Below are 18355 nucleotides of genomic sequence, written 5' to 3'. Positions count from 1 at the left end.
GATTTTGCACCATAACCCCTGTCGAATATCCGCCTCAACGATCCATAATATTTCTTGCCGTACCAATATAAATTAGAATTTAAAAAAGGTTCATGTGGACCCTATGCCTAAAATGGCCGTATTTTCACCTCAAAATTTACTCTGAGTACAGACAAACCTCATCTTCGCTAGCCAAGGGTTACGATCACGTGAAGAGAGCGGGAGTGGATCGTAACCCTTGGCTAGCGAAGATGAGATAAACCTGTGCATCTGGAAAAGTTTTAAGGCATAACATGCCCTAGATAAATAAATTTCAAATGTGTTTAATGTTTTAGAAAAATAAAAACTTACCAGGATTTTGCAGTGCACTTTTTTTCATTCCTACAGAAGAAGCCAAAATAAACAAGTTGGGAAACGGGTTTGAAAACTTCCCCACAGGTTATAATTGAAGTGAGCTGTATTGATTGACATGGACAATAGATGGACAGTAGATACCTGACAATAATTGATGATTTAAACTGTGTACCTGAGTGGACCATATCCAGGGAAACTCAACTGTTTGTCAATTTTATCATCTTCTGCAGGGACGAAAAAAAGTGCATGGCAAAATCCAGTTACGTTATGAATTTTCTAAATCATACAATGCATTTGAATTCTATTTAACTAGGGCATGCTATGCCTTAAAACTTTTCCAGATGCACAGGTGTGTCTGTACTCAGAGTAAATTTTGAGGTGAAAATATGGCCATTTTATGCATAGGGTCCATGCACATGAACCTTAAAATCAATCGGGAAACGGCGTGCATCAGAGTTAAGGTGGCTCGCGCCTATTCGAAGTTTCTATCAGAAGTGCCATATTTTTTGTTATTTATTCTTTACAGAAAGTCAATCAAACTGGTCGAAAAAAAATAGGGGGTCACGGACCATTTAAGCTCCAAATTTTACTTTTAAACAGGTATGTAAAAGGGACCATTTTTCAATGAAATGATAGGGAAAATAGAGGTGTTGACATATTTTTATCGGAATATCGAGAAAACGTTCTATGACACTTGGTCTAAAACTGTAATATAAAAAGCTGAAATAAAGTTTCAAAGAATGAGCAAATAAAAAACATAGGTCACCGATAATGAAAAAAATTATTTTGCATTAAAACCCAAGTTTTGGCGGGAAAATGATGAAAATTGGTGAAATGTCATTTTGGCCCTTTAACAAATACGGATAATAACGAAAATATTCTATCAGTCACATAACTACAATGATTTAACATTTCTAATCAATCAAAATATTTTTAAAAAAATTACATCAAATTTACGACAAATACTTTTTTAATTCATGCGTGAAATTATGCGCAGTCGAATAGTCCCGAGCCACCTTACGCTGTTAAGCTGGAGGCACACATTAACCATTTTTACTGCCGTCCTTGACAGGACTATTTCCGATTAGAATTTGTCAAATATCGAAAATATGGGCGGTTGCATTGGAATGTCCCTCCTTGATTGGAATTTGTATGCGTCTGATCACGTTGCAGGCATATTGCACCCTATCTGTCTATTAATGTCTCTTTTAAATGGATCTACTCCTGAACAACTGGATGGATATTAAAGAAATATTTACATGAGAAAGTTCTAAATGTTAAAGGGGAGATACTCTTCACTTTAATAGTATGGCATTACTAACCTTCTGAGCGAAACTCTTCCTGAATGTTTTATATATTTTAATGAAATGTATGTCGGAAAAGGTAAGGGAGAGAGAAAAGAGAGGGAGAAGGTAGAAGGAGGGCGGGAGCAGGGAGAAACATACCCCCCTGTCCAGCCCCTCCAATATGAAACGTTTCTGGACCTATATCAAACATATGAAGACTGATAGCAGCGGCGTGGCACCACTACGTAGTGATGGAGTACTTCACTCGCATCCTGTGGACCAAGCAACAATCCTGAATAAGCAGTTTCAATCTGCATTCTCTTCCAAGGACACATATAATCCAAAAGAATTCAAATCTCGTTGTAACATGCCAGCTAGGTCAATACCATTCTGCTGATATTTCTGACATGCATCTGCTGTAAACGCATGGAACACATAATAACTAGCCATATTATGAATCATGCAGATCTCCACAACATTCTATATCCATTACAACATGGATTTCGTAGCAAAAGATCATGCGAAACCCAACTGATTGAATTTGTGAATGATATCACCAACAACATGAGCGCAGGAAAGCAAACGGATGTTCTCATTATGGACTTTTCGAAAGCCTTTGATAAGGTCGGTCACAGTCTCCTAATGCATAAACTGGAACACTATGGTATCCGAGGAAATGTAAATAAGTGGATCGCTAGCTTCCTCTCTAATCGAACCCAAGCAGTAGTTGTGGATGGAGAAAGTTCATCTCATATTGATGTAGAGTCAGGAGTGCCCCAAGGCTCAGTACTTGGGCCGTCACTATTCCTGTTCTACATTAACGACATGCCAGACGGACTTAAATCTACAGTCCGACTATTTGCAGACGACACAATAGCTTACCTTACGATATCATCAGACACAGATTCACATGATTTACAACTAGATCTGGACAAACTTGGAATATGGGAATCAAAATGGAAAATGTCATTCCACCCTTTGGACCTTAATGTAGACCAATTTGAAAACGGGACCAAAAATTAAGAATCTACACACACAGTTAGATTTGGCATATCAAAGAACCCCAATTATTCAATTTTTGATGAAATCAAACAAAGTTTAATTTTGGACTTTTTGGGCCCCAAATTCCTAAACTGTTGGGACCAAAATTCCCAAAATCAATCACAACCTTTCTTTTATGGTCATAAACATTGTGTTTAAATTTCATAGATTTCTATTTACTTATACTAAAGTTATGGTGCGAAAACCAAGAAAAATGCTTATTTGGGCCTTTTTTGGCCCCTAATTCCTAAACTGTTGGGACCAAAACTCCCAAAATCAATCACAACCTTCCTTTTGTGTTCATAAACCTTGACTGTGTTTAAATTTCATAGATTTCTACTTACTTATACTAAAGTAATTGTGCGAAAACCAAGAAAAATGCTTATTTGGGCCCTTTTTCCTAAACTGTTGGGACCAAATCTCCAGTAATCAATCCCAACCTTTCTTTTGTGGTCATAAACCTTGTGTTTAAATTTCATAGACTTCTATTTACTTGAACTAAAGTTATAGTGCGAAAACCAATGTGTCTTCGGACGACGACGACGACGACGACGACGCCAACGTCATACCAATTTACGACCGCAAAATTTTTTTGCGGTCGTATAAAAACACTTGTTTTGGCCCCTTTTTGGCACTTAATTCCTTAACTTTGGCACCATAACCCCTTAAATTAATCCAAACCTTCTGCTTGTGGTTGTTAACATTGCGATTTAATTTCAGAGCAATTGAAATACTTGTACACAAGTTATTATCCTGAAACTAAAAAATGCTTCTTTTGGGCTCCTAATTCCTAAACGGTTGAGACCATCATCCCCAAAATCGATCCCAACCTTCCTTTTGTGGTATTGAACCTTCTGAAAAAAATTCATAAAGATCTATTCACTTAAACTTAAGTTATTATCCGGAAACCAATGTGTCTTCGGACGACGCAGACGACGACGATTTTTTGGGGTCGTATAAAAATACATTGCTGATGCCACCGCCGCCGAAAATAAAGTGTGTGTATATCTATCTATTATAGTGTACAAACTAGCTAGGGGGACTATTATACTATTATACTAAAATAGTATGTCCCAGGTACAAGGTATAAAAGGCTAACAACGAGACGACTGATGGAAACCGCAATTTTTCATTGTAGAACTATAATCGTGCTGATCGTTTTTGTTTCTTAAGTTTCTACCTAACAAATGTTCTTAAGATATTAGACAAAACGCGAAAAAAAGTTGTTGCTTTTTTCACTTTTCTCTCTATTATAGTGTTTAAGATGAAAGGAACCAACAGTCTACACGCTGAAATATCCCGCCTGTTTTACTTATCATCTAATTCATGTTGAAAGTCTGTAATATAGATTGTACACCTTACGAAAGTAAAGCATAAGATCACATTGTATGAATCATAAAGGTCTTTTAGCTTTTGAAATATAACTTGAAGCTTTTTACAAATATCAGTAGTTTACGCCTCCGCTTGACTCGCATTCTGCTTCTTTCATAGGCGAAACAAAAATATGTTGGACACACAATTCTTTTATCTTACGGGTTACTCAAGCGGCAAAAACGAGGCAAAGAGATAGAGTAATAAAATTTATTGTCATGCAATTCATGCATAACTATTCATAAAGCAATATAAGTACAAAATTTATATCAAACTGTTTACCGCACAGCAGCTAGCGGTCTCCACAACTGTCTCTCTATACGCGCGCAAACAATACTGTCGATGTGCCATTAGTCTGGATCCTTAACTGAGCACGTGATAGAATCGGACCTATAAAACACTCATTCACTCTGTGCTAGTTAAAAGCCATAAAGCCAGTGATGGTAAAACTAAATTCAATTTTATCAGAAAAATTAGGATTTAAAACAGAAGTAGTATTCAAGAGTATCTGTTCTATTTATCTTTTCTAAAAGCCATAAAGCCAGTGATGGTAAAACTAATAAAATTTAATTTATCAGAAAAAATAGGATTTAAAACAGAAGTAGTATTCAAGAGTATCTGTTCTGTTTATCTTTTCTCGTTTGCATTAAGAAATTTAAATTTCTGAATGTATTCATACACGAGTGTGTCCAGGGTGCATATTGATAATTCCATAATATAACGTAAATGTTCCACGACCATGCATCGTTCACAAAGAGCTTACACAGATTATAAGGCCCAATGTTAATATCTAAAATACATAAATTTTAAACAATTAAGAATAAGGATAATTAAATGAAACTGAAATGAAGACCATAATTACTACGAAACCTATGAAAAGTTTGCTATGGTCAGCACGATGTGCAGTGGACAGATCATAATAAAAAAAACTGTAGCATACTTACATTGTCCAGACTATTAATAAGCCCATGAAAAGTTAACGATGGACACCAATGTCTACTAAACAGATCATATTTAATAGAAAATAAAGCATACAAAAAAACAAAAACAATGTCCAAAACTCTACTTAATTTACGGAACATTACGAGTTACAAGTTATGCTAAACAGATCATATTTTAAACAATAAACTTAAGCATACAATAAACATTCACACAGTTATGGAGCTCATATTTCATGGAATTAATGAAAAGAATTCAAAATGATTTCTTATGATGAAGTATCTGTTTGGGATTCTGTTTCGGAAGCGTAAAAATCTCTTTAAACGGCTAATTCAGAAACAGAATATGTAACTGGCATATTATGAAGATGATATAACGATGTCTTGCATCCAATTTCATTACTTGGTCCCTGAGTTAAGTGAAGATCCCACAACAATTATCAAATTTTGAGCGAACTGAAATTTGTGCTTTTCTCCATATTCTTTCAGAGCATGAATAAATAATTTCAAACTGCAAGATCTACCAGTATTTGCATGCATGTGTATTTGAAGAAAAAAATCCCCAGAAAACTCTCTGCTCTAAAAAAAATTGTACTTTTCCTATAAAAATGCCATGCTTGCTGGTGTCCCAAAAATATTGCATATTGATAACATTCAAATTTCTATTGGAACAAGAAAATGTAGCAAGTTTTTTAGATTGTAAATTGACTAGAATGTATTATTATAAAAAAACGGCTAATATTCCTCAGCCATTATAAGCACTACAAGTGCAGACCATCCCGTAAAAGGATGACTGCCTTTTCCATTTCCACTTTTATCATCATACTGTTCCCAAATATAACCGGTCCTTCTGTATTCTTTGATGATATTGCTGACTATATTATTTCTTAGTTCAGTATAAATGCCTGTAGCTAGCTTTTGATATTGTCCCTCAGTCTTAGCATAATGGTTAAGTGCCCCTAATGTGAGATAGTTCATATTTATCCATATTGCACCTCTCCAATATGGCGGATCATGTTCTGTGTTATGTTTATTGTACAAAGGAGCAGTCCTTGCAAGGGAACGTAATCCAAAATTGGTCCATAATAAATCTGGATTTTTTAAGTCTCCTAGAATTTTGAATAACTGTACAGAATTTGGATCTACAAATTTAAGTAAGAATGGAAATAAACTAACATAACCAAACGCATTAACAAATTGGTATGTTGGTTCTGCTTTGACCATTCTCTCTTTCTGCATTGGTGGCACATTATTTGGATGAACATTTGCTGGCGGCTTTGGTTTAACTAGTGATATTTTATCAGTATGTAAACCATAATCAGCAAATCGCTGCTTTTGTGGCCACCAATGAAGAGTTTGTAACAGTTTACTATCGGAAAGAACAGCGTAAGTTGCCTTGTATTCGGAACTGTCTTTCCCGACTGCATCGGCAATGTCTGCAAGTATCCCGGATGCTAATGCGATCCAGCATCTAAGATCCACATGCCTCTCATCGACTGTTGGGTGAGAGGCTCGAGGAAAATCATCAAGACCAGATGTTAAAGTTTTCGGATTAAGCTCATGTTTTGGATTGAAGTCTCGTCCTCTCCAGCGATACGTCAATGGCTGAGAGCCTCTTTGAGTGGAATTGTACCAATCAAACCAAGTTTTTAGACGCGGAAAAATACTTTCTAAGAAATGTTTGTCTTTTGGATCGGTACTTCCCTTCATTTCACTGACTAGTCTTTGAAGCGGAAGGAACAGAGTCGGTGGATTAGCATTCTCGTTATGTTGCACCACAAACTCAACAGGAACTCTCGCTCGCGCCTCGTCTCCTAAAATCTGTTCTCGTGGTATCCACCCCTCTATATTTATGAGATCAAACCAGTGTGATAAGATGTCTTTCGATATTGTACTGTCCCATCGACTTATCAATAAATTGTGGAAACCTTCATCCCATAAAAATCCCCGAGGGAAGAATGAACGGGATGGAACGGCGGTATACAAGGCGGCAGGCCAATACTCGATTGGCTTGTCATTGTACCTAGACTGTACCACCGAAGAACCGTAAAAATAACCTATGCCTCCAACCATATTACTCATAGCAGCCTTCGCAAAGTCAATATCGGCAGAATTATAACCCTTTTCTTCCAAATCAAATGTTTTTGTAAATCTCTTATCGAATGCAGTTGAATATTTCGTTAATTCCTGCTGAAAGATGTCTCCTGACAAAGTATTCGGTCGGTTTACAAAGCTACCAGATTCAAAAACAATTTCTATTTCAGACGGGACCTGAACGGTAACTTGGTAGACCATCATATTCGGACCGCCTGGACTCTCTCGTGGTACCAGTCGTCCACCCAAAGCAAAGAATGGTAATGTATGCTCCTTGTCCCAAGCTTTAACTTGAAAAGCATTTTTCACTAAATCGGTAATTTTGTCTAATCGTGATACGTATGAAATGAGATGATTATACTTCGCAGAATTCGGTCCTTTCTGTTTTGAAAACGAAAGACTGAAGTCTCCCAATTCCTCGGAGGATCCAGTAACTGACGAAAGTCGGTTTTTAACTAAATCTTGTTGTAAGGATCCCTGTCCATCCAGGGCTACATAGAACATAAGGGAAACGACTGTCTCTTTGGCGGACCCCTGAAAACAAAGATGATACATAGTTATTGAAATTTTCGTGATAAGAAAAATATATGAGTTATACTTCATAAACTAAGATATGCAGACTAACAGACAACTATGGAACTCTTAGCAGGGGCGGATACGGTCAATTTTAAAAGGGATCAAACTCAGGATAACAAGGGTGGTTCCAACCATTTGTCCCAATTCAAAAGCATTAATCATCAAAATCACATTTACCCTATAACATATTTTATAAAGATTTTAATTTTTTTAAACTAAATATAAGTAGGAGTGTAACATTAAAAAAATCATCAAACACAGACTGTATGACAATGTTTGAAAAATGTGGAGAAAACGTCAACTTTGACAAGACTAAAAATAGAGAAAATCTGACAGCTACTACTGTGGATTCATTAAATGATTATAATTATTCCTTGAATACCAATTTTGGTAGGTTTCGTGGGAACAGGTGTACTACGAATTCAAATGTTAAACGTATATAAAATTTAGGTAAGCTTTGTATGGAGTGATTGCCAAAACCACGAAATCCAATTTCCACAAAAAACGGTAATTTTCCTCAATCCACGAAATTTTAATGTATCTTTGGACTCACCAGTGAAGGAAATCATAAGTCAATGTTGATTTCGTTTATTTAAGCAGGCGCGTAGCAACCCGTACGCAAAAACGCAGTTGCGTACACATCGAAAATTTGACAAAAATAAAATTATCGTAAATCTCGGTAGAATAAAACTTAAGTAATAGAATTAATTATAAAGTGTTATAAAAATATGTTAATAGTCACTTTGTAACTATATTCCGTTCCGGAAACTAGTTTTCTCTTTACATTTTCGGGACCAGCATCGTGATTGTGCTGCGGGTGCACACAATTAAAATAGCTGAGTCCTCGGGTTTTCAGAATACAATAAGTGCGTCTACTATGCCTCCTTACCCTGAAATCTTTTCTGAAGATTTCAAAATGACTGATGAAATAAAACGTGATGTTCTATTAATATATATAAGGGTAAAATTTTTGCAACCTATATTCGCCTTTTTTTTAACGATCAACGTGTTTTTTACTTTTTTAATTTATGTTCGGTCGTGCAAGATGGGTGCCTCGTTCATTTCAGTATACGTGTCTCGAGATTAAAAGTGCTTATTATCCATGTACAAAATTTAAAGTGCTTGTTTTCCTTGCTTTGTAAAAATTAAGCAATCGTTTTTGGAAGTTGATAAAAAGAACTCAGATTTAGTTTTGAAGCTTTTCCTTGTAGATTTTGTGCCTTCTAAAGTATTTATATACAAAAGTATAGTTAAAGTTTTCCAAACTATGATGTTATAAACAAGGATTTATACCCGGGAATCTTTAAAATACTTAACATATAATATGCATGTATGTCGGTCTGAACGACAACGATAGAACACTCTTTCAGTACCATGAGACGACTAAAGAAATACAATTAAATCCATTCGTTTATCTGGGCTTGTTCCATTGCACATATACCACGAAAAACAAATTTCAACAGACACGGTTTTGGATACTGGAAAGGAAATGGTCATTGACTTTCAGAACTAACTTTGAGAATTAAAATCTAAAAGAAAGACTTCTTGTTCTCTTATAAAATAAAACAGAGAAATGTGCTTCGATTTATTTATGTAATTTCTCAATAAAAAAAATACCCTTCAAGGCTTAGAAATTTGGATTTTCTCAGTGAATGTATAGTGGGTTGAAACTGATTAGGTAGCAATTAAAATATATAAATGGTGGTGGCACTATATATTTTAATTGTTACCTAATATATAAATGAGCTCTACCCACTACACATTAGAAGGTTTTTTTCTCTAATTTTTTTTTTCAAATTCAATTATTTTCAAAAGTTGACTTGCTACTCATGAAAATAAGATTTCTGTGAGGTCATTTTCAGTCCCAGGAAATCGCGAGAATGCAGGATTTTGCACCATTTACTCTAGAGCTTCTGGGGGCCGCTCAAGGCCCCCAGACCCCTCACCGTATGACTTCTTTCCCCGGCATTGCGTACACATCATTTTGGCCTAGCTACGCCCCTGTTAAGTACTTGTGCACTCATTTAATGAGTGATTGCTTGTTGGCTGCTTAATGTCCAGTGGTAAACATTGCATGCATGCTTAGGATGATGCACTCATTTATGAATGGAACATTGGCCTGAGAGTTATTACTCTTAAAAGAACTTTTTTTAATGTTAACATAAGTACAAATATAATGTACAAAAAATGTAGTTGCATAGAAGATAGAGAGAAACCATACCTGCCAACTTCTCAAAATCTCCATGCATCTTTTATATATTACATGCATATTCAATTCCTTATTCATGTTTTCACAGTTGAGGCATGTGGAGGACAAAAAAGTATTTACATGTATAAACCAGTCACAATTTAAACATAGGAAGTCGGGGAACAAATCAATATCAACAACATGACTTGACATGTACAAATGTATGTGTGCAGCAGCGGTGGATCTAGAATTTTGTTTAAGTGGGGCCCACTGTCAGCCTAAGAGAAGGCCTGCTATTGTCACGCTTCAGTGATTCCCTATATAATCAACCATAATTTTTCCACAAAAGGTGGGCTCCCTGGCCTGCCCCCTAAATCTGCCTACATGTATGTGCAGAGTCAGATCATTTAAAACATACAATAACTATATATAAATATAAGGAGATAAGACCCAAGAAAAAGATCAAACCAAATACAGAGCAGCATATATGGTTTTCATACCATGAGAAAACTTATACTTATTGTGTTTGGAAATTTAAATAGAAGGGGTATAATGAATTGGTTGATTGCATGTTAATATATATGTACATATACAAAATGTACTACATGTACAATGTACATTTTATATTAACCTGACTATTCCAGTGTTTTTGAAAGATCCTTCCATTCGAGAAAGTCTAGCTAGTCAAATAAGAAGCTTCATATTTTAATTATAACTAATATTATTTGAGTTTGTGCATTATACTTTCAAGTATGGTCTCATCAAAATAAGCTGAGAAAATGGTGATGAGTCCCAGGACCTGTCCTCCAAATTTTCTAGTGAAAATAATGATTGATAAATTTGTGTACATGTACATTTAGGCCAAAAATAAAAATAAAATTGTTTGATGTTGCTTCCTAAATCAGTGGCGGATCCAGGGGGGTTCCGGGGGTTTTACCCCCCCTTTTTTTGGCCGATCAATGCATTTGAATGGGATGATGGGGACATATAGTTGGAACCCCCCCCCCCCCCCCTTGTCCTGGGTTGGGAGCCCCCCTTTTTAAAATGGCTGGATCCGCCCCTGTAAATGTACCAACCTAATGAGCAGTCACCCTAAAAAAAATATGACATAAATCATCATAAATTTTGTTAAGATATTTTCCTGCTCTATCATGTGTCTAAATTAAGTTGTTTTCTTGTTATATGTAACTTGTTGACTAAATCAAATATCACCTGCCTACCCAACCCTACAAGGCATGGGTAGGCAACATTAAACAAAGAATTCTAACTATTATCTTATATTAATCATGCATGTCAACAACTTCCTCAAATCCTGTATCTCCATTTGACATCCTTTGAACCTCATGTTACATTTAATTAGATAATACAAGGAACTTTACATCAAGTGCTTCAAGCTTTTCTTTTAATGTAAGTCTAATAACTGTCTTACCACATGTCAGGCCTGGGGTAATGGTAATTTGTAAGTGTAATGCATTGTAATATCACTTTTTTTTAGTAATGCAAAATAATTTGTAATGCACAATTTCTGCATTACAATTATATGTACATGTAATATAATGATTACTTTAATTAAAATTCAATGTAATGCCTCCATTACCATGATTACTGTACATCACTCTTCATTACAAATTGGTAAAATACATAAAATTGAACAATATAGTAAAATAAAAATAAAATATTATATATATATATATAACTTTATAGATGAAAGGAAAAAATATGAAGATGAAATTTTTATAATTCTATACACACCTTACATGGGTTCATTACTCCTATACCAACTTTTTATAAATCTGGTAAGAAAAGTTAAAATTTCATGTGGGAATAGGAGGAAAACTTGTGAAAACAAAGGATTATTCTGTACAAACATATAAAATGTATAATCAATTTTTAATTGTCCAGTGTTTTTTGGATAGGTAATAGGTTATTTGTGTGTGTGTACATATACCCCGGTAATATTTATCAATTTCTTATAAAAATATGTTTTGGAAATGTTTTCAGTTTTTATAGTATGAAATTCAAAACAGTGTAGCTGTGGCCATTGATTGACCCATCAAAATCATCCATTGACTGGGACAATTTACGTGAACGTTTGTCTGTAACAACCACTGTTCATGACGTACCTACGATAGACATTTAAACTGTGGGGTCACCAAAGGTTTCTTAACGCCTTTAATTATAAAATAATTCGAAAAATTAATCAGGAATAACCTTTGTGTTTTGATTTATATAATTGATATAAATCAAAATATCGTGTTATTTCTGATTAATTTTTCGAATTACTTTATTGAGGTTTTGAGAACCTTTGGTGACCCCATAGTTTAAGTTTCTTTAAAAAGTACATAGTGAGCATTGGTCTTTACAAATGTACATACAAACGTTCACCTAAATTGTCCCAGTCAATGAATGATTTTAATGTGTCAATCAATGGCCACAGCTACACTGTTTTGAATTTCATACTATTGAAAAAGTAATGTGTAATGTAATGCATTACACAGGCAAAGTAATTGTAATGCATTTCATTACACAGGCAAAGTAATTGTAATGCATTGCATGTGAGAAAAAAATGTAATTGTAAAATAATTTGTAATGGAAGAATCACAAAGTAATTGCAATGTAATGCATTGAATTAATTCAGTCTTCACGATGAACTGTTAAATCTACAGGCCCGAAGCTCAATTTTTGAAATTTTTTAGTTAGATTCTGTTGGCCTGTAGATATGATTTTTACAGGCCCGAGAGCAATTTTACAAGCCTGGGCTGCCAGGGCTGCCACTCAGCGTGAAGACTGTTAATTATTTCAGCTAAAACTTAATAAAGCTTTTTTTTCACATTAAAAAAATATAAACAGATGCTATGAGATTTGCCAAATTTTATATATCTTGAAAAAAAAAATTGCAGATGCCATCATGGGCCTCATGGCCATGAAATTTGTAAAATTTGATATACATTTGTACATGCATCTGGATAAAGAAAAATATACAGATGTCATGAGATTTGTAAAATTTGATATACATGTACATGCATCTGGATAAAAAAACATATACAGATGCGAGATTTGTAAAACTTGATATTCATCTTGATAAAAAAAAAAGATATATAACCATAATAACTGAAAGATAAAGCAATTAATGGAACTTTTCAATAATAAAAACTGAAACATGACAAAAAATTTAAATAAAATTCTGTGAAATTACATGAATGATTCAGTGAATTTACTTGTGGATTGGGGGACTTTTATTCAGTTTGTGAGTTGTTCTGGTGTACACATCAATAACCGTCTAGAAAAAATATGTTTAATATAAATCCTATATTAAATCCACAATAGACAACTGACAAGTCATACATAACTAAGGCATGAGCCCAGTCACTGAGCTTCCATAGTTACATATACATGTACTTGCTTAAATTCATAATGCAATTAGAATCAAAAATAAAAACGACACATACATTGTACATCATACCTAATAAAATCCATTTTATTGAGATTTCATCCTAAATTTGAAGCAACCATAATACTAGTAACCTTCATCTTGAGAGTTTACATTTGTACAACATCATGTTTACCTCCTTAACCATCATGACCATGTAAAAAAATCCTTATACATGACACTGGACATTCAGCAGCCATCCACAACCATCATGACCATGATGAACTTTTAGAATTAGAAAAAAAATGTGAATCAAGAAATAGAATATGGTCACTCAATATACCTTTGGTGTAACTGATATTCTGGCTGTCCAATCACCACCATGTCGACCACCAAGCCTTTTTACAAACTCTGTTCTTATTTTGTATGTTCTCTCTTCTAACTCCTGAATACCAAAATTAACCCCGTCGTGTTTCAACCATCCATATTTCTGGAGACTGTCTCCTTGGTCACACCAATGCCTTACTGGAGGAGGCATTTCACGGGCAAATTGTGTTAACCACATAAATCCAAACAATGGGGACTGAGGTGAACGAGTTTTCATTCCAAAATACAAATTCGGCCTGTACGAACCCCAGAAACGCTCAGGATTTACTGATGCGCTGGTTGAATTATCGTTGTTTATTTTGCGAACATCAAGAGGCATTTTTACCACTTCTTTGAGCATTGTCTGATATCTCCAGTAGCCTATACCCGAAATAACAATCACCATCAGGAAAATTGTGGCGACATTTGACGGCTTAGTAAAAGACTGTTTAGACTTTGATTTATGCTTTAAATCGTTGATTTTAATTTTTGGATCATGCGTTCTCTCGGGATTGTTTCTTCTCCTCATTTCGCTGTGTTTTGACATGATTGTAGGTAATTTTTCGGCTAGGTGACGTGGGGCCAGGGAATCATGCCGGTGTTTACAATCAGTGTTGTTTTGACGCTTCAATTCTATTTCAGATTATTCGTACTGTCAAGCGTTTTCATGCACTAATCAATAAAATCATAGAATTACATTTTTTGAGGAAGTAACACGTAATTTATCCGTTTTATTGTAATTCATGAAAACAAACTATCAGCCCCCAACTATGAATGATCATAAATGAACAAACAAACAAACAAAATTGAGAACCATAAAATAAATTTAAAAAAAAAATAAAATAATGTAAGATCTGTAAAATGGGGAACCTAGACTCTAGAAAAAGACAAAATTTAAAATAATTATTATTTTAATAAATTAGCGGAAAGCCATCATTCAGAAAAAAATCATCAGGGCCGTAACTACCTATGAGGCAGGAGAGGCAACCGCCTCCCCTGAAATTTCTACACCATTTTTTTTTGGTAAGTAATAAAATGAAATATGTACACGAATAACTTGAATTTATATTATAAACAACACAAGTTTAGTTTTAACAGTGTTATCATGATACGTGATATATCTGACAGTCATCTTCCGGATTTTTGATCGAAAGTTAACCGTGTCAGCAAGGATTTGTATAATACCAAGGATACAAATCCTTGGTTTCAGTATAGTTTTATTTATTTTTTCGTGTGGCCGTCTGTCTGTTATTCAGTATATATTCGTACGAGAACACATATATATGAAACTTTGCTTTCGACAATTTTGCATAAATTTTTTAACTATTCACATTCATTTAGGGGCTCAATTAAGCAGAGGAAGTTCCCTTCGTATTGTGAATCTTTTATGATATCGGAAATTCGTTATCGACTGAATCAGCTGTTGGATCGTTTTTTTTTAACGTCACCCGATCGTACGAGAACATTATGGTCAATGCCTTAGTAGTTAAACACTCCCATTCTTTGTAGCAGGGACTTTCTATACTAAGTATATACTTAGAATAGAAAGTCCCTGGTTGTAGTTATATACATGTCTGTTCAGCTTACAACGATATTGAAATTCAAGGTCCTCGATAAAAAAAAAATCTTGCGTTCTATATGATCTTGATTTATATGTTTTTTAAAACTTACCAGTTTGATTTCTAACAAAATTATCTTTAAATACAGATAATAATTGTTTTCATAAAAATTGCTTCCAGGATCCAGCAAAACTGATGTGTTTCTTAAAGTAAGGAAATCGAAGTCATTTCACTGAGAGAGAAAAATCGGCGGTCACAATGTATTTAATGCTAATAATTATAGGTCATCAAGACGAGGCCTTGGTTTACCCCGAACAGCAATCTCCGGCTCAGACAGCTTGTTTTTGCATAAAAATTGCTTTCAGGTTCAAGCAATACTGATGTTACTAAAAGTAAGGAAATCGAAGGAATACGGGTTATTTTTAGCCATTTTACCGAGAAGAAAAAATCGGCCGGTAGGGGGGGCTGTGCCCCAAACCCCCTTCCTCAATCGGCGGCCCCAAACCCCTGCCTCCCCTGAATTCGAACCGTAGTTACGGCCCTGATCATCCTTTTATAATAATTGATAATAATAAGTCCTAGAAAATTCTAGACGTTATCGAGACCTTGGAGTTATATTCAACTGCTGTGGCAGTCTTAAATTATTTATACGCCAGACATTCCCTTTATCAAAAAGGCTTAAACAAATAATATTTTAAACTTTCTAAACGCGGCATTTGGGAATCAAAATCCAAAGATAAAGGCCTTTTGTTCATATTTTTTATCACACAGTACATAGTGACGCCCCCCCCTTCCAACCTCACAGATTATTTTTATTTTTTAAAGTTTCATTCATGTAAAAAATCTTGAACAAGCCAATTTGCAGTCAGTGTCCATCCCCCCTTAAAATTAATTCTGGATCCGCCACTGCCGGCCGTGGAAGGTATTTGAATAAATCGGAACTTATTTTATTGGTACATTTTTAGTTTTTACCATGATTATCTTCATTAGACTGAGTCACTAAAAGAACTTGTTGCGGCAGGATTATTCTATATCCTCTTCTACTCTGTATTTCTTTTGAAATGAAAAATGGTATTTTAGTTACCTTTGATTTTCCAAAATATGCTGAAAACCAAGTTTACCTAATGACGCTTTAATTTTACTACAAAAACTACAAGGCAGGTTAAAGTTTTCACTGTATGCTTTCTTTACCATACTGGCCGACAATTAAGTGGGAATAAACACGCCTAATTCAGAAATTTGAAGCGTGGCGTTATTAACAGCACCTTTATTCACACCAAACATTTCTAAGCAAGTTTGTTTTGAATCTTATTTATGGTAGTATTTCGCTTGACCAAACTAAAAGTAGCCTTAACTTCATTGATATAATAGTAAAATAGGCTTCACACATGAACCAAACTTTCATTTAATCTGCATGTATGTCCAACTGGAGGCCGGGTCAGTTTCAAAATTGGAAAAAACAAACCTGTAAATGAATCAGAAAAGGGATGCAATTCATGTGATCAAAGACGGATGTAAGATTGTACAATCCAGTATTTTCCTCCCAATTATTTCTCTAGCGGGAAATATGTAAAAAATAATCTACGGTACTTCAACAAATTGGTATTATAAATTGCCATAGAATTAGGATGCGATCAATTTCGTGCTGTACCATGGTATTTAAAGGGGTCAAGAAAAGGCGAAGACACCGGAAATTGATAAATGAAATGAAATTCGCGATTTCGCGATTAGCTTTAGTGATTCAAATTATTTTTAGAATATATATATATGTTTATTTTCAGCCGATGCAAAGACCATTTGAATGAGTCAATATCGATTCAAAGAAAAGATGACATCTTAAAGACTTCTGAATAAGTTTATAGGTTTTGTTAATAGTTATCAAAGGTACCATGATTATAATTTAATATGCCAGACACACGTATCGTCTTTATAATGACGACATTTTTTTTTATATTTGTAGAGACATACGATGCAAAGTATGTCTGTGGTATAGATTATTACCATTAAAAGATGTGAAGTACATGGGGTTGTCAACTCGGAAACCAAAGTTTTTCACCTTGACCTTTGACCTAGGAAGTTGTACCAGCACTATGATACACAATGTGTTAGTTAATGTACATTTTAAGTATAAACCTTGTAATCATAACGGTTCTCAGGATATAAAGCTGACACAATCTTTACTACAAGACAAGGGGTTGTCAACTGAAACCAAAGTTTTTGACCTTGACCTTTGACCTAGTAAGTTGTACAAACATTATGACACACCCTCTGATGTTTGTTAATAAACATGTCCAGTATAAACTTTGAAATCATAACGGTTCTCAAGATATAAAGCTGACAAGGTCTTTATCATAAGACAAGGGGTTGTCAACTGAATCCTAAGTTTTTGACCTTAAACTTTGACCTAGGAAGTTGTATACATTATGGCACACCCTCTAATGTTGGTTAATGAACATGTCAAGTATAAACTTTGATATAATAACTATTCTCAAGATATAGAGCAGACACGATCTTTATTATAGGACATTGAGTTGTCAACTGAAACCAAAGTTTCTGACCTTGAACGTAGATCTAGGAAGATGTACATACATTATGGCACACTCTCTGGTGTTGGTAAATATCTATGTCGAAGTAAAAAATATAGAGCGGACACTATTTGTGATCATTTGTTACGGACGGATGGATAGACTGATCAGCATAGGTCAATCTGCCACTAGACATCATGAACCAGGAAAGGGTTGCAACAGCCAATGACAGTCACACACTTATAGCAAGGTCTCTCAGGACGAAATTAAGGTGGTACCTAACACTTAAAACTAAAATTAATTTGGCTCGTTTTATTTTCTTAAAATTTTGACCCTTTGACAAAAATATAAAAATTTCAAACAATTTGAACCAACCGTTTAATCAGAAAAATTACACTGGTTATATAGCAGTTTGATAAACACTTATTTTGATCATTGAGAAGCTTAATATTCCCATATGAACACGTCATTAAAACGTTCTGCTGATTTTACAGAGTTATCTCCCTGTAGTGTTAGGGCAAGCATTAATTATCAAATATTGGGTCAAATATATTTCAGTGACTTTCCACTTGATAATAAAAAGTTTGGTGGCAATGGTCATAAGGTATACCCTATATGCTCGATTCATACAATTATCTTACACCTAGAACTAGAGGCTTTAAAGAGCCTGTGTAGCTCACCTTGGTTTGTGTGCATATTAAACAAAGG

At 34.7% G+C, this 18355-nt stretch overlaps 1 protein-coding gene across 2 annotated transcripts; it reads right to left on the bottom strand.

The window, feature by feature from the left end:
- Positions 1-4227: 4227 nt before the first annotated feature.
- On the bottom strand, positions 4228-14197 carry LOC139520594 (mannosyl-oligosaccharide glucosidase-like). Of its 2 annotated transcripts, XR_011663926.1 has the most exons (3): positions 13541-14197; positions 4795-7597; positions 4228-4587 (listed from the first exon to the last, which is right to left on the bottom strand). XR_011663926.1 is itself a non-coding variant. In XM_071313397.1 (2 exons), exons 1-2 carry the CDS (start codon positions 14108-14110, stop codon positions 5705-5707), a joined length of 2463 nt encoding a protein of 820 aa, XP_071169498.1. In that variant the 5' UTR covers positions 14111-14197; the 3' UTR covers positions 4228-5704. The 2 variants fall into 2 exon arrangements, 1 of the variants encoding a protein (XP_071169498.1); XM_071313397.1 differs by having other exon boundaries at positions 4228-7597.
- Positions 14198-18355: the final 4158 nt, after the last annotated feature.

The sequence above is a fragment of the Mytilus edulis genome, chromosome 4 (genome assembly GCF_963676685.1).
Source record: "Mytilus edulis chromosome 4, xbMytEdul2.2, whole genome shotgun sequence".
Classification (NCBI taxonomy): Eukaryota; Metazoa; Mollusca; class Bivalvia; order Mytilida; family Mytilidae; genus Mytilus; species Mytilus edulis.
Note: the sequence above shows the minus strand (reverse complement) of the source record. Positions and strands in the feature narration are given on the sequence as shown.

What these genes read in the sequence shown, in the direction of transcription:
- LOC139520594 (XM_071313397.1), bottom strand. Translation starts at nt 14,110, where the DNA reads ATGTCAAAACACAGCGAAATGAGGAGAAGAAACAATCCCGAGAGAACG. An exon ending in GAATATCAGTTACACCAAAG is followed by an intron (nt 7,598 to 13,540) that starts GTATATTGAGTG and finishes CTTTGTTTTCAG; the next exon opens with GGGTCCGCCAAAGAGACAGT.